The sequence below is a fragment of the Miniopterus schreibersii genome (assembly GCF_964146895.1).
Source record: "Miniopterus schreibersii genome assembly, chromosome: 18".
NCBI classification, from domain to species: domain Eukaryota; kingdom Metazoa; phylum Chordata; class Mammalia; order Chiroptera; family Miniopteridae; genus Miniopterus; species Miniopterus schreibersii.
Genome location: NC_138121.1, coordinates 438,486 through 460,508, shown reverse-complemented (window position 1 = coordinate 460,508; position 22,023 = coordinate 438,486). Strand labels below are relative to the sequence as shown.

The following is a 22,023-nucleotide window of genomic DNA, read 5'->3' as shown; positions in this document are numbered from 1 at the left end:
TCAGGCCCGGGGGGGGGGGGGGACGGTTTCGTGTGGGAGGGTCTCCAGGGAGCCGCGGGCCGTCCTTTCCTCTTCGCTCTGGGCGTCGCCGTGAACTCGAGGAAAAGGGGCGGGAAAGGGGGTTTATAGAAAGTGGGAGTAACGAGGGTAAAACTTCCGAGAGAAGCTTGTGCTGGGTGCTTCTCAGAAGCGCCGAGAGGCCAGTGAGTCTGTGGCAGAGAATGAACGGACCCCGCGGGCTCGCACCGCCGGGGCGCTGAGGGCTCCCACCGGCCGAGGGGGGACCCGCGCGGCCCGCCCCCGCCGTCGTTCATCTCCAAGGCGACGTCCGCCGTCCACGTGCACTCGGGTCTGTCTGCCAGAATTTCTGCGTTACTTCGTTGCTACTGTAGCTCTCTGTTGCCATGGTTTCGCCGGGTTTCCTACTCTCTGGGGTATACAGGTTTTCTGTGTCTAGATAATACTACCAACAAGAGAGAAAACATTGTTGCGAGAAAGAAAAAGTTCAAAAGGGAAGATCCACACCTAGATAAAGTTATTATAAAATTAAAACAACTTTAAAGACAAAGTTATACAAACTTACAGTATGAAAAAACTCCTGGCCGGCTGGGCGTGGCTCAGCGGTTGAGCATCCACCTAGGATCCAGGAGATCAGGGTTTGATTCCCGGTCAGGGCACCTGCCGGGGTTGCAGGCTGCAGCCGATCAATGACTCTCTCATCATTGATGTTTCTCTCTCTCTCTCTCTCTCTCTCTCTCTCTCTCTCTCTCTCTCTCCACCTCCTTTCTTCTCTCTGAAATCAATAAAGATATGTTTAAAAATAAATAAGTTAAAAAGAGAAACTCCTAATGAAATTGAGTTCAGACTTTTCAGGAGGTGCAAGACTAGAAAGCAGTAAGACTTTTAAATAATTGAGGATACAATGACCTTCAAGCCAAGATCTTTTTGTAGGTAGCCAAGGTGTTGTTTTAGAAGGGAAGATTAGTACACATATTCAGTGCTAAAATTCATAAGAATCTTTACCACACTCACAGCCAGCATCAAAAGCTCTAGTTGAGATGAAAAGTAGCCCAGCCAGTATGGTTCAGCGGCTGAGCATCAACCTAGGATCCCAGAGATCCTGGCACATGCCCGGGGTTTCAGGCTCGATTCCCAGTGGGGGGCGTGCAGGAGGTAGCTGATCAATGACTCATCATTGCTGTTTCTATATCTCTCTCCCTCTCTTTTCCTCTCTCTGAAATCAATAAAGATGTATTTTTAAAAATACCTATGTGCTTATGGATACAGTGGTTATTAATTAAGGCCTTCTGGTAGACTCAATCTAAATGTTCATGTAAAGGTGTCAGCTTGACTAAGCAATGCACCAAGGCTATAAGGACTATTTAGTAGATAATAGCAAGAAAAAAACATACCTGTACATGGATTCGAGAGGGAAAATAAAACCTGTTTTTCTTCATCTCACTACAGCATTTTCTAAAAGAGCATCTTCAGTGTGAGTATGACCATGAACGCCTCATTCCATTTGATAACACAGGCCTGCTCCCACGTTTCACTACACCTGTGTCCTGTTCTCCCACTTTTCCACGGAACCCATCTGCCTCCAGTAATGCACTGCGTAACTTAACGTGGGAGCATCACTTACAGTCTGCTCCCCTCAACCAGAAAAAAGTTCCATGGGAGTAAAATTATTTTAAGTTTTGTGTGCTAGTATATCACCTAGAAAAGTGTGTGACTCCCATAAGCTGTAAAATTAATCTTTCTTGAGGCACTGAATAAATACGTCGCTGTAATGTTCCTGTCTGTTTGAGCCGCTCTGGCTACTCCCAACTACTCAGTCACTATCCCCTCCTTCAGCTTCAGTTCCCCCCGAGACTCAGGAATTAAAAAAGGAATCATATTTTGAAGACAAACCACCAAGGTGATTAAAAATCCAGCAGAGTTGGTGTTGACGTCCCTCACCTAATAGATCTCAGTGTCCTCTACCAAACTTCCATTGGGATTATTGATTTCAAACTTGTGGTCTCCCCCATCTGTTTCTGCTACTTCCGTTGGGTATTTTTAGTCTTCACTTTAATAGCCTTCGGTAATTTGCACAATTAACAAATGTTTTTCAGAGACAATTTCCACCCCCCTTGCAGACATTATCACTGCAATCACAGGTGAAATGATAATCACTTCCCAACAAGGAGATGAGATCATGGAAACCCCAACCTTTATCTCAGGGTCAGATGCACCTTTCCACCCCTGCACAGGTGCTGCCTGGGCATCACTGCCCCAGTTGCAAATGCCAGCCAGGTAAGTAGAATTCAGTTCAGATAAATATCAGACTCTGAGATGGGCTTCATCAGGAAGTTTAGTGTACATATGAAAAATGATCCTGTGTCTTGGGATTGGAACATAAAGCTGTATCTCTCTCTCTCTCTCACACACACACACACACACACACACACACACACACACACACACACACACGTATGTTCATTCAGGACAGATTTTATGTTGGAAAACCCTGGGCATATTGCCAGCCTCACTCGCCTGGTTTGAGGGCCTGACCTTGCTTCTCTCCTTCCAGTTAGAGCCCTGTCTGAAGTCGTCTCTCCCGTGTTCCCCGACTACACACAGGGACCCTCGGGTTTTCGCTGTCCAGGCTTCATGCTCCAGTCAAGTGATGAGCAGAAAGAGAAGATGGGCTCCAGCTGCTGATCAGCGTCTGAGTGACAGGTGCTGTACCTGCATTTGCTTTTGTTTTGTTTTTTGGGGGGAAGAATATGTTGGACTAAATGGAGTCTGTGATAATGTCTCTAACGTTTCTGTCCTTATGAAGAGAATGTTAACATTTATTAAAAGAAAATGAAGGCTTGTTCCATCTCCCATGTTTGGGTTAAAAAAAAAAAAAAAGGCTTATTTAAGGAAAACTGTGGCTATTATGTTCGACAAGATATTTTAGGCAGGTCTCAGATGTTTTTTGCTTCACACTCAAGTGTCACTTGTCTTCAAGTTTTTCTTTGTTTTAGTGAGAAATGATGTTTAGATATCACTTTACTTTAGATGGTCATTACTGTGGACCATGATGTCTAGACTCTTTCAATGAAAACAGGATACATATGTGTTTTAAAATGATATACTATATGCATTATTTCTTCCCAAATTTATAGGAGTAAAGATTTCATTTAAAGTTGTATTTCATGCACAGATCATGTTTTGTCTTATACTAAAAGTCTTGTTTACCAATTATATTAATAGGTTTTTATATGTGTTAATGCCACATAAATTATTAATATCAGTATAATTTGCAAGATATGGGTATGAACGACATTTTACTGTTTCTTTTCAGGTATTTCTGCCATCATCTATGCCTGTTTTTTGGGAACTTGGCTTTTTTCTTACAAGTGCACATAGAATACCATGCGGATAGACCATTAGGGTGATTTTTTCATATAACTGAATTTTATGGATCATGATATGTGATTTTGTTGTTTTTCAACAATTATGTAATATATTTATATTTCAGTACATCAGAAATGTAACTCAGACTACTTCATAAAGCCTAGCCTACATTTATTCTGTCAGCAAGATCTATGCCCCTACATTTATGTATGTGTAATTCTTAAAAAATAATCTTACACATGTTTGGTATCTTGCCTTTTTCATGTGAGAATATACTGTGGGGAATAATTGTATCTGTGCACAGAGCGTTCCTCACTCATCTCTACATCTGCAGGGGACCCGGGTGTGCTGCTGAGGCCCTGCGTTCACCCTGGACATTATACCAAGGCTGTCTAATACCCAGGTCTTCACTGAATTGCCTATGTACACATCAGCAAAAATTGTAACTACCCACTTCAAGTAAGTATATGGGAGGGACTAAGTTTTTAGAATTGAAGGACATGGTGATTTTGACACATTTACTTTCCTTTAACTATTCCTATGACTTCACTTAACACCCATGTTCTCTAGTTTCTGATAAGATGCCTTCTTCTGGCTCAGAAACGGGGATTATGCTTCTTACTCAGACAGGAATTGGCCTTCTGGGAAACATCTCCCTCCTGTGTCTTTGTAACTCCACTTTGCTCACTGGACATAATGTGAAACCCACAAACCTGATTCTCATGCAACTGGTCTCAGCCAACTTCATGATTCTTTTCTCCGGAGGTATCCCTCAGACAATGGCGGCTTTTGGATGGAAGTATTTCCTGGATGATACTGGATGTAAATGCATCTTCTATTTTCACAGTGTGGCCATAGGCGTTTCCTTCAGCACCATCTGTCTCTACTATGGCTTTCAGGTCATTAAGCTGAACCCCAGTATTTGGAGATGGATGGAGCTCAAGTTTAGATCCCGAAAGTTCATTTCCTTCTGTTGCTTCCTCTGCTGGATCCTGCAGCTCTTGATAAATTCATGTGTTCTCATACTAACGAATGGCCCAACGAATGGGAATTACTGGAGTGTGAAAAACAACTCGGGATTCTGTTCCTGGCACATACACGAGAGTTTGGTAGGCTCACTAACTGTAGTAATTTATTTCTTCCCTCACTTTATGAGTTTGGGCTTTTTGATCTGGGCCGGTAGCTCCCTTGTTCTTTTTCTGCACAGACACAAGCAGCGAGTCCAACGCATTTGCAGCAGCAGACTCTCCCCCAGGCCTCCCCACGAGGCCAGAGCCACACGCTCCATCCTGGTGCTGATGAGCTCTTTTGTAATGTTCTATTCAGCCTACATTATTGTGATAATCTGGGTGACTCTAGCTGCACAGCGCAGCCTGTGGGTGAACAGCTTTGTGTTTATGGAACCATCTTTTCCAACACTCTTCCCCTTTGTGCTCATCAGCAGCAATACCCGTGCCTCTCAGCTCTGCTTGGCCTGCAGAGCTAGGAAATCAGTTTCCTAATCTGGTTGTAGTTCTATGAGTCTCCTCTCAGTGTCATTTAAAAAATTATTCCAACTTTGTTAATGTTTGGGGACATCTGAAATGTAAGGAATGTGTAATGCTATTGCAAATAAGGGCAGTAACGTCCCTGTCTGCAGCAATCTTACTAAAAATGAACATCGTGTCTATAATGAAGCAAAGACTCCTTATTCCAACTGTTAGGTTCTTCAGTGAAGGCCAGGATACTTAAAACACTGTAATGGAGGGAAATTCCTGAGTTTAAGGCCCCAGGGACGTCTATCACTTTGAGCCTTATAGAGAGATTCCTGGAAAGTGTTCTGTTAGCTTTGTTTTATTTAAATATATTTTCAAGCATCATTGAGTTCATCTGTTTCTGAAAGGGGTAAATCATCATGAAAGACCCACATGAGGAAGTATGTGCAGCTTCATGGCAGCGGGATGAATCCCTTGTGTTGGGAGTATTGAGATGGGAGCAGCAGAAATGAAGGGGATGGTTGTTCTGGGTGACCACTTAGGACAGGCCGAGAAACCTGAACTTTTGTTTGAGAAAAATGGACAGCCAAGGTATTCTATCTGGTGGGTAAAAGAGCTGTGCTCGTAATTTCAAATTATTTCTAAAATATAACTAAAGCAATCTACTTGTTTTTACTAGTAATGCTATAACTCTTTTAGTTTAAAAGTGTTGACAATGAATTAGCCTACAAAGGAAACACATCATCAGTTTCTAATAGGCAATATTAAGTACCCAGGTAATTTACAAATTATTTTTCTCAGATATTTTCACCTAAATCAAAAATTTCAAAAGGTTTTCCTATCCTAAAGTAATATAGTTTCAAGGTCTGATTATTTCTGTCTAGAAAATTGAGTATACTTTTCAATGCCTCATTTAATAAGATTTTACTTAATAAATTTGTTTTATTTAATAAATTAAATGTCTTAATTTTTTATTATCTGATATTCCAGCTACTTATTCCAGTTTATTATTTACCAATCTCTGTAATTACCATGCCTATCAAAGTGTCAATAGTGTCTGTTTATTTAGTACCAAAATCATAAGGCTTCATATCTTAATTCCAAAATTATAAAATCTATTTATTTAAATAAAAGTGTACATATTCTATAAATATTAACTTTGACACAATTACCTGTGAGGAAACTTTGTTATTCATGTTGCTTACTTTCACCAGATTTTAAATCAGTATGTGGTTAAGTTGGATATGTTTCCAATGTGTAAACAGTCTGCATTAAAAATTAATCTGGGTGGCCCCCGCTGGTTTGGCTCAGCAGTTAGAGCACCAGCCCACAGACCAAAGGGTCTCGGGTTCAATTCCTGGTCAAGGGCATGTAGCCTGGTTCTGGGTCAATCCCTGGCCCCAGGTGGGGTGCGTGCGGGAGGCAACAAATCAGTCTTTCTCACATCGACGTTTCTCTCTTTCTCACCCTTCCTTCCACTCTCTCTGAAAAGCAATGGAAAAAATATCCTCAGGCGAGGATTGTAAAAAAAAATTTTTTTAATTGGCTAAGATTAGAACTGTGAGTTTAGGTAAGTTAGAGGTCTGAGTAGGTGTTAGCTTGAGATCACTCTGCCCCAGGGCAAGGCTAAGATGGAAGACCTGTCACTCCGCCATGGTCACCTCTCCCACAACTTCACAAGGTGGAAGTGTTTATGGCCCTGCAGGAGAGTGTCCCAGGACCTCCCTGGCTCTAATTCCTACCCCCTCCCCCCCAGTCCCAGCACACGGATATAGACTAGGCAATAGTGGTATCCTGTAATTCTTTGTTCTTGGATCTGGGGCTTTCGGGGTTTCTCCTGCCCAGGGTTCTGAATCAGTCAGGAATTATAAGGAGCGATTCCCACTTCAGCGGGCAATGAGGCGACTGAAGGTACCTTGGGCATAGGGAGTCTCTTATCCAAACAACTGGACTTGAGAATTAGTCACAAGTATTTAGGGAACTGTAGGTTTGCGTTGTATTTATTGGAAAGGGGGAACACAGGGCAGGAGTCAGTAACCCAATAGTTGGCTGAGAGGTGGGCCTGTTTTTGAGAGAGAGAAGCCATGGAATCCTTGGAGCAGATGGAAGTGACCTGAAGGTTACACAGGTTTCCTTTGCCTAGAGTGGGGAACAGATGGTAGGCTGAGGGTCGAAGCACCTGCAACAATCCAGGTGTTTGTTTATGGCTGGGCCACAGCCCCAGCTCCCAAAATAAGATAGGTTAGTTTCTCCACCTGCTGCGTTTGTAGGATCTAGATTGTTTTGGAAGGTGAAAGAAAAGAATCAGGAATGACATCTTTTGGCCTTAGCATCGAGCATATGAAAAATGACCTCAGCTGAAATGGAAAAGCCGTGGTGGGAGTCATTTTCTGAGGTGATATCAGGAGTTAAGTGTTTGGCCATGGACTCAGGCATGTTTCAGATACCCTGGGAGGTAGGGGCAAATGGGCAGCTGGGAACACAAATCTGGAGTTCAGGGGAGGGATTCAGGTTGGCGACCCTCATAAGCTTGTGGGCCCCGTGACCAGTCCACATTTAGGAAGACTCATCTCCTGGTGGCAGTGACATGAGGGGTCAAGGAAGGAGAGTGGGGGTTTTGGCTTGAGCACTTTGTTGGGCTCCCCACCCACTCTCATTTGCACCTGTCCCCAGAAAATGACTCTGGAGCGGACAGGGTGGGTGGGAATGAGTGGATGGAACACCCACAGTGGGCTCTGGAGGCTCCAGGTCTGAAGCCTTTCCCAGTACCCTCCCGGTGGCATGCCAAGCATGCACATGCACACACTACCATTTCTCCCCAGGGCAATTCCTAGCTGCCACAATCCCTAACGTCCCAGGGTGAAATGTCTCAAACCCAGCAGCATCCCATAGAACCAGCAAGCAGCAAAGGATGCCAGTGTGTGTGCAGCCATCAGTGAGATGCCAAATCATTGGGGCCACCTGTGCTAAGGCCTTTTGGTTGTGTCCTGGCCTCTGAGGCTCCCTGGCACCTCTCTGGTTCTGTCTAGCTGGTGGTGTGGTTTTGCAGTTTGACAAATGAGGCACCTGGGCCTTGGGGGGACCCCCTCCAAGAGTGTTATGGCCTCAATGGTATGTGCCCCTCACTAGCTGCCATGATGTTGCCAACCAATGTGCCCACTGGCTCCCTGCACTCTTACCAGGCCCTTCTGTCCAGTAGCACCAGCTTGTCTCTGTGGAACCCAGGAAAAATACCAAGGGAGCCTAGTGACTGACTGGGACCAAATTTAAAAGCAGAGCCTTCAGCAGTCTTTTCCCCACAGGGGCCTCTCACGCAAAATGTGTTTAGAGGGAAGCCTGCACTGAACTTCCTGCACTGTCCCTGCCATTTGAGCAGCCCTTATAAAGAAGTCCCTAAAATTGCTTCCACCAATAGGACTGAGGCTTTCCCCACCCAATAGTAGCTGTGCAAACGTATCCACATCACTTTAACCCTTTCCAATGGAGATGTTTTCCAGCTGAGGTTGAAACAACAAAACTAACACTGCACCAGAGCAGGTGGAGCAGAGCTATCTCGCTGGCAGCTGGAGGGGGGTTGCCTTGCCCCAGGGCTTACCTCACAGCTGTGCAGCCTCTGCCGCACTGGCTGACACGTCAAAGTTGAAGCAGGACATGTCTAAGTACATGCTGCTGGAACAAGCACTCATTTTCAGCCAGTTATGGATCTCTTGGACTGGGCTGACATAATTCTAGTGCTAATACAAGTCAATGGATGCTGAACCCACCCACCCCCCCAGTGGGGAGGAAATGCTTTCAGTTCTCAAAATCAACTATGTCAGCCTGCCCCCCGCCCAGAGGCTTTGGAGACTGTTCCAGAATCTGATTGCAGCCCCTCCTGGCAGCAACCCACTTAGAAATCTGCTCTATTAACTTTCGGTGGTAGTCATAGTGACCACTGAGACCACAGGTTAACACAGAATGCAACTTACCCACTGGATCAGAGGGAGGTAGTGATGCAGATAACACAGAACTTTTGTGGCCCTGCATTGGAATGAGCCCACTTTTAAAGGTCTCTTAAGAACCAGACGGCATATCTGGTTGCCAACTGCAGAAACTACAGTTCCATGTCATCTGAAGTGAATCTTAAAATTTTGGTGAGCAGTGTGCAGTCTTTGGTACAGCATTATTTCTACACTCCTTGGAAATGACGTATTTGACACCTACAAAATCAAAGTAACTATTGGGAAGTATTAACTGGGCCACCTCACAATTCCACTTACCCCTCTCCTCTCATGGGCTTTTGTTGTCTTAATGTGTATAATGCTGACATTAATAGTAAGTCATTTTTACCAGCAAAGTGTGTGTTTATTCAGGAGCAGCAAAGAGCTGTAATTCGGGAAGGAGAGGAATGTTATGGGGGCAAAAAGAAAGTTGGGAGGGGTTGTTTTGGAGAAAAGTGGGAATTCAGAGCAACAACTGCTTCTCATAGGGTGAGCAGGTGGAATAGCTGACTTCATGGATGAGACGCATTTACACTGATAGTCAAACGTCCTCTGCTGACAGACTTAAATTCATCGAGAATACTGTTCAATAAAAAGATCAAGTATTTCACAGAAGTGTGATTGACATCTATAAGCCTCAAAATATGAGCATGAAGGAAATTGAAACATAAAACCTTTGAGAACTCATGACTTAAATCATATAAAATTCTATAAAACACAAAACCCATGAAAGACACTAGCACCAATCCCTCTTGCTGAGGGCAGAGGGAGATATTAAAAAAGGGCACAAGGTGCCCTGGCCAGTTTGGCTCAGTGGTTAGAGCATCAGCCCACAAACTGAAGGGCCATGGGTTCTATTTGGGTCAAGGGCATGTACCTCAGCTGCAGCCTCAATCCCCGGTTGGGGAAATGTGGGAGGCAGCCAGATCAATGTGTCTCTCCCCCTCCCTTCCATTCTCCCCTAAAAAAAGGAAAAATATCCTCGGTGAGGGTTAACAAAAAATAAATAAAATAAAGGTAGGTTTTTAAAAAATAAAAACGGCCTAAGAATGAGACAACTGTTCATTATGATTTTGATAAGTTTCGTGGATACATGCCAACACTAAACAACTAAAAGGTGTAGTCCCATAGCACGTCAATGTATAAAAATTGTTCAAATGATAAATCTGGATCCCCCTGCATTGTTTTTCACACGCATTCTTTGGGAAGCACAGCTCGGCCTGGAAATAGAAATGACCTTATTTGCCAGTTTTCCTGACAGTTACTTGGCTGGGACACAAAAACTGCTACATCCCTGGTCTCTCACTCCTATTTTCATTTCCTTGCCTGTGCAACATGTTCAGATGGAATAGCAACGTGTTCTGACACCACTATAATAACCAAATAACCAAAGCTATACTTGCTGACAATGGCCTCACTCACTGGACACTCATCCCCACACAGCCTTTAGTCACTGGAACATGCATGGAGGGTACACCCTCTCTCGATGCCCCAGTATCACTGTGTTTTGAAACAAATTATGGTTTCAGCCCAGCCTCTGCAGTCTTATAACCACTAAGAGCAGACTACCCAACTCGAGACATGAAAGGCACATGATTCCTGTGTAGCACCTGGGAAACAGCTTCCTTACAATAGTGCTCAGCATATGATGTGACATCCCTGGGAAAGGGAACCAATTTATACTTGCAAAAGCACTGGAGGTTGTCACAAATCTCACCCTCTTCCTCTGGGCTGATATCCAGGGTAAAAATGAGGGCCAAAAAGTGCTGTCGGTCTCTCATAGGAGGCCTTAGGGAGCAATGCGAGTTAGAGCATAAGTGGAAGAAACTAACCCTTTTCTTCAAGATACCATTACCCATCCTGATCTTGGCTAACAAAACTGGGTCCAGATTATGCCCTAATCAGTCAGAAAGGAGAATGAGTCTTCCTTCCTCAACTCAGAAACATCTGAGGAACCTCAAGGTGGTTGGCAGAAGTGAGAGATGGCTTGTGGCAGGGGCATGAATTCAGGCAAAGGGAACTGGCAGGGTAGAAACAAAAGCTTCCCACGCACCCAGAATTCATGGGGGAGAATCTCCCTACTGTAGACGTTGAAGCATAAAGTTCAATTTCAAGCAGAGGGCTTCCTAACAAAAAGTAGCATGTTCCCTGAGAGAGGTCTCAGGCTTTTCTCCTATGTGGACTTTCTGGGGCCAAACGACGTTAATATCTTTAGATAAAGTATCTCTGGGTTTAAGCTGTCATGCTGAAATGACAGCAGAGCGGGGGCTGACAAGTTTCCCCAGAGGCATTGCATATTTGTGAGGTTATCTGGTGTGAAGTTTTCTGTGTTGAATGATGTGGGAGCTTTGGCTAAAGGATTTCCCACATTCCCCACACTCATAAGGCCTTTCTCCTGTGTGAACTCTCTGGTGCTGAATGAGGTTAGACTTTTGGCTGAAGGATTTCTCACACTCATCACACTTATAAGGCCTGGCTCCAGTGTGAATTCTCCTGTGTTGATTGAGAGTAGAGCTGTGGCTGAAAGATCTCCCACAATCCCCACATTCATAAGGCCTTTCGCCAGTGTGAATCCGCAGGTGCTGAACAAGTTTGCACTTGTAGCTGAAAGATTTTCCACATTCGCTGCATTTATAAGGCCTCGCCCCATTGTGAATTTTCTGATGTTGGACAAGGTTGGAGCTCTGACTGAAGGAGTTCCCACACTCCCCACACTTATAAGGCCTGGCTCCCGTGTGCACCCTCTGGTGTTTAATGAGAGTGGAACTGTAGCTAAAGGATTTCCTACACTCCCCACATTCATAAGGCTTGACTCTATTGTGAATTTGCAGATGCTGAACAAGCCTGAGTTTGTAAGTGAAGGCTTTTCCACACTCACTGCATTTGTAAGGCCTGGCTCCAGTGTGAATTCTGTGGTGCTGAATGAGGTGGTAGCTTTGGCTGAAGGATCTCCCACATTCGTTGCATTCATAAGACCTTGCTCCCGTGTCAGGTCTCTGGCAATCACTAATGGGGGAGCTTTGGTTAAATGGTTTCTCACATACATCACAGTCATAATGACTTTGAGGGTGAAGCTGCGGATGCTGAAGGAGTCTATATTCGTAGCTGAGTGGTTTCCCATAGTCACTGTCCATGTAATGACTCCTCCCACTGTGAAAGGCCTCCTCATCCCCACACTGGAAATTGCTGGGTGACTTTGCCACTCTGAGAGTGGCTTGATGCTGGAGAAGGCTCAACATGGCCAGGAAGTCCTTCCTGACTGCCCCACAAGTGAAGGTAAAGGGCTTCCCTGACATGTGGAACTTGCAGCCTGTCATAAATGAGGCTGTGTCCATGTCCCTCCAGAGTAGCTTCTCTTCATCGGGCTTCTCGTGCAGGTCTGGGCTAAGACAGGGTTGTCTTCCACAGGGCTCACAGGTGTGTGACTTCTGGCGAGAATGTGATCCTGGGTATCCTGTCAGGTACAAAACATCTCCCCCGACCAGGACACACTTCTCACAGGGTTGAGTCTCTTGAATGGCTGGGTCTAGACTTGGATTCTGGCCCAGTGGCGTTTCTGCTATAGAAACACTCTGCACAGACAGTGCTGCCTCTTCCTCCATTCCGTACCAGCAACCTGAAGACACAGAAAGGCTGGTGAGTGCATGTTGACTCTGCGGGGTGGGAGCAGACTCATCACAGATGCGTGTGAGGGACACCAAAGAATCGAATTCAGTGGACTGTTTTGTACTAATCCTGGGACTCTAGAAGCCCCAAGAATTAAGGGGGGGTTCCCAATTGATTCCTCTTCCTTATGGCCTTGAGAGATTGTTTTAAAGACATGTGCAATCCTTGCAGCAAGTGTGATGCAACCGAGGAACAGAATCAGGGTAGAAATGAGAACTGGGGGAAATCTCAAGAATGGGGAAGGGCAGGCAGACACGAAATGGGCATAGGACAGGTTCCTGGTGTGATCTGAGCACACCCTCCTGCTATGTGCTGCCCCAGCTGCCTTTCATCGTCATGTCCATCCTGTGAGGCTCCCAGGACTCTTCTTCCTAAACCCCAGGTGAACAACTGTGTGGAACCTGGATGACAGAAGCCCTAAGGAAACAGGTGAGGAACTAGCACTGGCCCAGAGCAATTCTGCACATAGCAGACAACAGGAAACAACTAAATGTTACAAAAAGAACCTCAGACAAATATTGAAAGAACAGCCCTTGGGACATACCAGTGACAGCACGTGCTGGCATAGGTGGGGAAAAATGAAAGGTAGGGAGAATGGCCTGGACAATGTCCCAGCTGGGGGAGGGCAGGCAAGGTAAACTGGGGCAACACATTTTGGGCTCTAGGTTTAGGATCAGTCTATCTGGCCAGGGACTGGGAAATAAGTGCAAATGTGAGAAGAGCAGTGTAGCCCTGGGAGAAAAAGCAAAGATGGAGTCTCCAGCTGGGTACTGGAAATAGCAGGGGAAACACACTGTCAAGTATTGTCTGAAACTAATACAATAATGTTGAATGCCAACTGTAATTTAAAGATATGGAATCTAGGCCATGCACTGGGGTGGGTATGAGGACTTACCCAATGAGGTCACAAGGGCAAAGTTCTCCAGCATCACGTCATGGTAGAGGCATCGCTGCGTCTCATCCAGGAGCCCCCATTCCTCCCAGGAGAAGTACACAACCACATCCTCAAAGGTCACACGGCCCTGCCATGAGATGGAGAGATGAAACTACAAACAACTCCTCTGCCAAGGCCCTGCAATCCATCTCCCCACACATCTGCCTCAAGCACCCCAACTCAGAGGAGATACCAGGCCTTCTTCATCAGGAGGTGGCCCAAACACACATACTCACCAGCCACCCCGAGCCATGCAATTTCCCTAAAATATCCTCCATAGTATACCTCCCAGGTACACCTAAATGTACCCTCAACCTTGACTTAAGTCTCTAATGCCAAGGACCTGGGGGCATTGGCTCAAATGCACCCTCATGTGCACTTCTCTAGCACCTGTTACCCACCACATGGCATCAAGAGTACTTGGCACAAACAGGACCTAGTGCTACTACAGACCTGATGGACCCGAAGTCCACTGTGAAGGCCCTGTCTGCTTGGGACCCTTGCTTCACCCTCAGCCCCGTCGCACATACCCATGGTCTTCTATTCCTGTGTTGTGCCGATGTTCCCTCACCAGTCGGTCCTTTCTTTCCTTGCCCTTTCTTTTCCTTTCCAGGGGCCATGCTAATCTACTCTGTATTGTTCCAATTTTAGTACATGTGCTGCCAAAGCGAGCACTCAGCCCTTTTCTTTACACCTTCCCTCATTTGCTCCTTAGCTATGCTGCTTTGCTAGGGGCTATCATAACAAAGTACCCTGTCATATTGTAGTAGAGCCCACCTATGACCTCATTTTAACGTAATTACCACCTTAAGAACCCTATCGCCAACTATAGCCACGTCCTGAGGTACTAGGGATGAAGTACTTTAACATAAACTTTAGGGGGACACAATTCAGCCCCTTACCTCACAAACGAGCACATCTAACAGCCTGAGTAAAAAACCCCCAGCTCCATGAAAAACTGCATTAAAGTTCTGGTGAGTCAAGAATGACCTTTAGGTCGGTCACCTTGCCTTAACTACTTCTAGCTTTCTGTATCTTCTGTCCATTCTTCCCTTGGAGGCATTGGCCACCTGCTAGATCACCCTCTTCCCCGCCCTCACCTGTGTTTGACCATTCCCTCCAACCAGGTGCCCAGAAAGAGACCCAGACTTCACACTGACCCTCTCCTTCCCAGACTGTTAATAACATACCAGCCAAATTCCCCGTCCTGTGACACACACAGCTCTCTTCCAGTACACACAGTAGGTGTCTAATGCTGAACCTCACCTCAAATTTGTAGTCCAGCTGCCTCCACTGAGTATTTTCTTGACCGAAATTACTCCCAGTACCGATTGCTCCAGTCCAGTTAAGGGCGCTCCCATACCCCTAGGCACTAAGATAGGATCCGTAGGGTGGTCATCCCTGACTCCTCCCATTCTGTTCCTTACTCTCCAAAAACTTCTCCCTCCTCCATGGCTACATTTTACATTCATCTCGCCTGGACTGTATGGTGGCTTCCTCGCCAATCTTCCCAGGCTTTTGCACGGGTAAGACCACCACTACTTCACTCATCTCTCTGTTCCCACCATTTTGCACATACTGGTGCCTGTGCCTAGCACTGCCTCCACACAGCCAGCCTGGGTTTGGTGCTTCTCCAGGGGCTCAGAGAATGGCAGATGACGAGCACCAGGACACCCCTCCCCTAACTTGTATCGAGTTACACAAATCAGTGGGCAGAGAGTAGGGGCAGAGGCAATCGTGGTGGAGCTCACCTGCCCATTCACGGTGTCAGGAGACCTCATGCCAACTGTCTACACTTTGAGATTCAATCCTCAGTGCTGACTCTTAACTCAACCTCCCTGTGCCTCCTCACTGTCATCAACCCTCTTTACTCTGTTCTTCCTGTAAAGAGCCTCTTGGCAAGCTTTTATCCCCAACTCCGATACTGTTTCCCCTTTGGTGCATTCCCCCGACTCCCAGGACCCTCAGCCTGTTATTTCCCAGTGTCACTCCAGCTCACACTCTCTGCTCCCTAAGGGGAGAAGGTGAACCTCAGGTTCCCAAATCTTCCTGGGTCAGTCCTAGCTCCACGTCTTTGCATGGTTGGCCCCTGTGAGGTGTCACCATTGTCCTGGGCGCTGGGGTCTGGGCTGCAGGACATGACCGATGCCCTGCACCTGGGGCTTTAGGGTTTAGGGCATGGGCGGGGTTGTGCACTCACCTCAGCTGGGCCCCTCAGTGCAGCCACTGCCATTGTACTCTGTGCAACAAGGACAACAGCTCCTGTCCCGCCTTCTGTGTCTGGTCGTCGCATCTGGAATCTCTGAACAAGGAGCGGCCACAAGGAGGATGCTGGCAGTCCTGGACCTTCATTGGCTCTACACAGATGCCACTCCACACAGGGTCCTTGGGGTGATGGCGTTCTCACAGCTCCAGAGGCCTTCAAGTCAGGCGGCCCACAGTGGAACTTCCTGGAACAGAGGAAAAGCAGCAGTGAGAGGGGTGTCCTGGCTGTAAGGCCAGGACAGGTGACTCTTTCTTAAAGGGGCCATGCCCACATTCTGAGGGAGCTGCCTGTAACTAATTGCTTATGTGTTTAGAGACATTATTTAAGACTCCAGGAAGTAGCCAGAAGCTACTATTATTTCAGGAACCCCCCCATTCCCCCAACTTTTATATTATCCAATTTTATAATCACATAGTCACTGACACCAACTAAACTCACTAGCTTCTATGGCTTCTGAAGCTGAGCCTTTGTCTGTGTATTATTTCTATTTCATTATTAGACCAGCCAAAAGAACCTTGAGAGTAGGGGAGAGTTTCTTCCTCCCCCACAGGATACAACAAAAATGAATGAGGAAAGGAGCCACATGTGCTCACCAGGGTCAGGATGGTGCCTGGTTTCCTAGGAAGGCTGGAATGCAGTCCAGTGCTGAGTGTGCAGCACTCACCTTTTAAATCTGTCGAGCACAAAGACAACAAAGCCATTAGCCCACACAAGGCCAAACACATCACACAAAAATCACAGATTTTGACAATATTTCCTGAACCTCTCCATTCTATCTGGAATATCCCAGGGAAATGTGCGTGTCACTCTCATAAAAATGTCAGTAGATACACCAAGAGTTTCAGGATCCAGTGGAGGAAAGAGCAGGAGCTGAGGTACTGGGACAAAACTAATGACCTAGTACATACTCAGGGGGCAAGTCTTGCTGGGGGAAAGCCCATGCCCATTCTGCGCAAAACAGAAGATGAGGTAACATCCAGCAAACCTCCCTTTAGAAAAACAATCATTTGTCAGCAAGTTGCTACCAAGGGCCCCATGTCTTTGGGTTTCAACACCTGCCCCCTTTTTGTTATTGTTATAAAAAAAGTGAGGAATTTCCAAGAACCCCAACCCCTGTGTGAATGAGGAAGTATCCAATTTTAAGTATGTTCAGAGGCTGACTGTATTTGAATGAGAGGAATGTGATGACAGAACAGAGAGTCCACTATCATCACACCAGAAAATGGCTCGACTCACACAACAAATTCCTTTATAATTACAAAGCTGTTTTCTGTAGATCAGAATAAATCCTGTACCATCATGGTACTAGACATGCTCAATAAATTTTGCATAAGGCTGAACCGGCAGATCATAATCTTACATTAAAAAAAAGTATCAGAATATCATGCATAGTTAGCTTTTTTATAGAAGGGGATGTAAACTTGTGTCACATTAAACATTTAAAAAAGTCATCTCAAATCTCTCAACGGTACACAAAACTCCAAACAAGCAGCGGCTAGCCTCGGCATGACCTGCACTTCTTGCTAAGCATCCCCAAGCCAGCCTCAGTTCTCAGCATAGCCTCTCTCAGGTGCCTCCACTTTGCACTTTGTGGAGATCACTTTGTAGCTCCTATCAGGCAGGAGCTGACCCTGGCCTCCACTGGAGGCCCTCCCAAGAGGCCCCAGAACCACACCAGAGTACCACCGAATTGGCATAAGTGACAAACCCAATGGGTGGACTCGATAGGCACCAGAGCCCCACTAAAGTAAATCCTGCTCCTTGGGATAAACCCCCACTCAACAGTGTACAATGTAGTCAGGACCAATCCCACCCACTGAAGTGCCAACAGCAATCCAGGCTCAACTACAAAAGAAGGGCACACACAACTCACACATGGGATGCTCCTGGAGCACCCAGTTTAAGTGATCAGGAAGGAAGACTGCACAACTGAGCCCCACAAAACACCTACCTAAAGCCACCCTGCCAAGACACAGAAGATCTATAGAAACAAAGACATGCAGCCAAAACAAAGAAACATGCCCCAAATAAAAGAACTAAACAAAATGGAGGCATGCAATCTATCAGACACACAGTTCAAAACACTGGTTATAGCCCTGGCCAGAGTGGCTCTGTGGTTTGAGCATTGGCCCACTCACCCAAGGGTCATGGGTTCGATTTCCAGTCAAGGTACCTACCTGGGTTCCAGGTTGGAATACTAACCTGGTTGGGGCATATGTGGGAGGCAACTAATCAATGTGTCTCTCTCACACTAATGTTTCTCTCTCTCTCTCTCCCTTTCCCCCTCCCTCCCACTCTCTCTAAAGATCAATGGAAAAAATATCTTTGGGTTTAGATTAACAAAAAAATTAATTAAAAAAAATAATGATAATAATGGAAAAAAACACCACTGGTTATAAGGATGCTCAATGAACTTAGGAGAAGAGTAAATGAAATCAGTGAGCACTTCTACCCTAAAAGAGAACCAGTCTGAAATGAACACGTCTGATGGACTCAAGGGTAGATTACACGAAGCAGGGAATCAAATGAGCGATTTGGAGACCAGGCAGAGGAAAACACCCTAACGGAACAGCAAGAAAAGAAAAAAACAGAAACAGTTTAAGGGGCCTCTGGAACAATATAAAGCATACCAACATTTGCATGATAGAGGTGCCAGGAGCACAAAGGACTGAAAACCTAGTTGAAGGTTTATGATGAAAAAGTCCCTTAATTTGGCAAAGAAAATAAGCATACCAGTTCACAGAGCACAGTGTGTGCGAAAGATTAAGGACAAAGAGAAAAGCTTAAAAGCAGCAAGAGAAAGACAGTTACCTACAAGGGAGCTCCCATAATACTGTCAGCTGATTTCTCAACAGAAACTTTGCAGGCCAGAAGGACTTGGCACCAGATATTCAAACTAATGAAAAGCAAGGACTTATAAACCATTTAGAATCTTAGGAGAGATAAAGGGCTTCCCAAAGGAGCTCGGCACCACCAAACCAGTATTACAAGAAATGTTAAAGGGACTTCTTTAAGAAAAGAAAAAAAAGCCCTGGTCAGGTAGCTAAATTGGTTAGAGCGTTGTCCTGGTATACCAAGGTTTCGGGTTTGATCCCCGATCAGGGTACATACAAGAATCAACCAATAAATGCATAAATAAGTGGGACAACAAATCGATGTTTTCCTTTCCCCCTTCCTCTCTAAAATCAATCAATAAAAAAAAATTTTTAAAAAGAAAAAATATAAATAAAATGGCAATAACAATATATCTATCAATAATTACTTTAAATGTAAATGGATTAAATGCTCCAATCAAAGGACACAGGGTGACTAAACCAAGAAGAAAACAAGACCCACTTCAGGTAGAAAGACTGGATGGAAAATATTATTTATGAAAATAGAACAACAAAAAGCTGGGGTAGCAATACTTCTATCAGACAAAATAGACTTTGAAACAAAAGCTATAAAACAAGAAACAAAAAAGGATACATAATGATAAAGGAATGAACCCAACAAGAGGATATAATAACCATTGTAAACATTTACACACAACACAGGCACACCTAAGTATACAAAGCAAATATTGTCAGACATAAAGGAGAGACTGACAGTAATACAGTCATAGTAGGGGACTTTAAGACCCCACTGACACCAATTAGATCATACAGACAGTAAATCAACAAGGAAACAGCAGCCTCAAATGACACATTAGACTACATTAATTTAATTGATATTTTTAGAACATTTTATCCCCAAAGCAGCAGAATATACATGTTTTTTAAGCGCATATAGAACACGGTAGGCTACAAAACAAGTCTCAACAAATTTAAGAAGACAGAAATCACATCAACCATATTCTCTGATCACAATGGTATAAGAAACCTGAAAACACAAACACATGGAGCATAAACAATATGTTACTAAACAACGAATGGCTTAGCAACAAGATCAAGGTAGAAATAAAAAGATATCTTGAGACAGCATTTGAGATCTTACTTCCTGGCATGCTGCCAGTATGGTTAAATAACCTTTTTTTTTTTCTTTTGGTTAACACACTCATCCTAGGATAATTTTTCCATTGATTTTTAGAGACAGTGGAAGAGATGGAGGCAGAGGGAGAGGGAGCGAGAGAGAAACATCAATGTGAGAGAGACACATTGATTGGTTGCCTCCCCCACACCCCCCCCCATCCGGGACTGGGGTTTAAACCTGCAACCCCGGCACAGGCCCTTGACCAGGAATTGAACCCACGACCGTTCAGTTCGAGGGCCAACACTCTAACCACAGAGCCAAACAGGCTAGGGCATCTTCTGCATTTTTATTTCCGAAAGCTGGCAGTCCTAAGTAAACCAATAATGTACTATTTTAATTGGGTATAATTTTAATATGTGAAACTGGTATAGTAAGGTTATTATTTCTGTTACAACAAATTATATAAAATTTGAGATACATGTTCTCGGTTGGAAATATTTTGCAAATGTGTTATGGTCTCTGCCTTTTCATTTTTAAGTCATTTGAAAATCAAAGTTTTTAATTTCAAAAATCCCTCATCTTCTAGCCCCCAGAACTGTGAAAAATTCCTGCTATTTATTAGTCACCTAGATTATGGTATTTTGTTATAGCAACAGAAGCACCCAAAGACACTTTCCTTCCACATTAGGAAATCTAGTTGTTCCTTAACAAAAACACATCCAGAATCCGGCCACTTCTCCTAAGCCACGTCTCTGGTTCCATGAACCCTGTACTGAATTACTGCAGTAGTCTCCACCCTGGTTTCCTTCCGCTTCCTTTACCCTCACAATACACTCTTCACTGTGCAACGATGGAGCCTAGGACCTGAGTAAGGTCATCTGCCTCCTCTGATCAAATGTCCCATCACCTCCAGAATAGATAACCAGCTTCTCGCAAGTCATTCCAGCCCTGAATCCTGTCCTTCTGCTGAGTTCCCATCTGAAAGGAGCCCTATCCATCCTGAATGCTCCCAGCTCAGCTTTACCTCTAAGCAGTTTTACATCCGGGCCCTAGGATAACCTTTCCACACCTCTGTACATCGGGTGCCAGGAAGGAAAATAAAATACAACCACGCCAGGTTTAAATGGGTTCGTACCTGGCCCTTGAGCCAGGTAGACAAGGGCTGGCTGTCTAACCTCTGTGCCTCAGTGTCTCACCTTACTGGCTCTGTGTCCCTGAACAAAGATTTAAACGCCTGGTGTCTCGATGTTTTCATTACCTTCCTTCCGCTGAACAGCCTCTGGGAAACTTGTAAAACCCTAATGTAGTTCGTGTCCCTCCTTTGTTTAAAATCCATCCTGGCCCGAGAGCTCAGCGGGGTAGATAAATATCCTGATACACCAACGGCGCGGATTCCACCTGGTCAGGGCGCGTCCAAGAACCACGCCTGAATGCATCGAAAAGGGGAACGAATCCGTGTTCCCCTCCCTTCCCCTCTCTCTAAAGTCAACACGTAAGATAAATAAGTAAAACAGCTCCCGCCCGGCTTCCACAGCGGGCAGGTGGGACGCGCGGCCCGCCTTCCGGGCTGACCACGCCGCCTCGCCGCCTCGCACGCCCCGCGCCCAGCGGTCCGGGCCCCTCCGGCTCCTCACGCCCCCGGGCGTCGGCACCCGCCGCCCCGCACCTGCAGCCCCGCCCCGCCCCTGGTCCCCCCCGCGCGGGACGGCGACCGCTGCAGCCGCGACCCCGAGCAGGGCCCACCTACGAGCGCCTCCGGGTCCCGCACGCCGAACCTGGCGGGCGGCAGGGCTGGGCGGGCGAGGCAGGGAGGCCCGCGGGACGCGCGCTCACCTCAGCCGGGCGCCTCGGCGCGGCCGCCGCCATCCGGGCCTGGGGGCGGAGCGGGACGACGGCTCGTCTCCCGGTCCCGGTGCCGCTGTATCGGGCGGCGCCGCGGCCGAGGGTCAGACTCGCCTTTGTGAGGCGGCCACGACCCCGCCTGACTTCTTCCCAGTCTCGTTCACCCAGCCCCACGCCCGCCCCCGGGAGGAACACACCCAAGCAGCCAAAATGACCGCCGGGGAGGAGGACGCCGGAAGTCCCGCCCCGCGCTCGACACCACACACGGAAACGCCTCGGCCCCGAGCCCTCATTGGCCCAGCTTAGCTGCCACTCAACGCAGAGCACACAGGGTACTGTAGTTCCCGCGAGCTGCTGCGGGCGCTGGGGCTCCGGGAGACGGCGTCGGCGGTCCGAGGGCTTCGGACAGTCTCCGTCCCTTCGTAGAGCAGAACTCAGGCCTCCGGGGAGAGCTGTGCCTGGCCTGCCCCTGTTCGCCCAAATGTTTGGGTTCATTATCTCAAACTCCAAGAAGTTCAGCTA

At 46.2% G+C, this 22,023-nt stretch overlaps 2 protein-coding genes across 4 annotated transcripts; one reads left to right on the top strand and one right to left on the bottom strand.

Moving 5' to 3' along the window:
* Nucleotides 1-3,751: 3,751 nt before the first annotated feature.
* Nucleotides 3,752-5,233, top strand: VN1R1 (vomeronasal 1 receptor 1). The gene has a single exon (XM_081119906.1). The coding sequence runs from the start codon at nt 3,969-3,971 to the stop codon at nt 4,887-4,889; it is 921 nt and encodes a 306-aa protein (XP_080976032.1). The 5' UTR covers nt 3,752-3,968; the 3' UTR covers nt 4,890-5,233.
* Nucleotides 5,234-8,768: 3,535 nt separating this feature from the next.
* LOC308548414 (uncharacterized protein) lies at nt 8,769-21,744 on the bottom strand. 3 transcript variants are annotated; one of them, XM_081119896.1, is made up of 5 exons: nt 21,493-21,744; nt 16,302-16,381; nt 15,643-15,892; nt 13,404-13,530; nt 8,769-12,458 (listed from the first exon to the last, which is right to left on the bottom strand). In XM_081119896.1, the coding sequence occupies exons 3-5, from the start codon at nt 15,733-15,735 to the stop codon at nt 11,149-11,151; spliced, it is 1,530 nt and encodes a 509-aa protein (XP_080976022.1). In that variant the 5' UTR covers nt 15,736-15,892; nt 16,302-16,381; nt 21,493-21,744; the 3' UTR covers nt 8,769-11,148. The 3 variants fall into 3 exon arrangements, with proteins under 3 accessions (XP_080976022.1, XP_080976023.1, XP_080976021.1); XM_081119897.1 differs by lacking the exon at nt 21,493-21,744 and adding an exon at nt 20,918-21,085; XM_081119895.1 differs by lacking the exon at nt 16,302-16,381 and having other exon boundaries at nt 8,770-12,458; nt 21,493-21,715.
* Nucleotides 21,745-22,023: the final 279 nt, after the last annotated feature.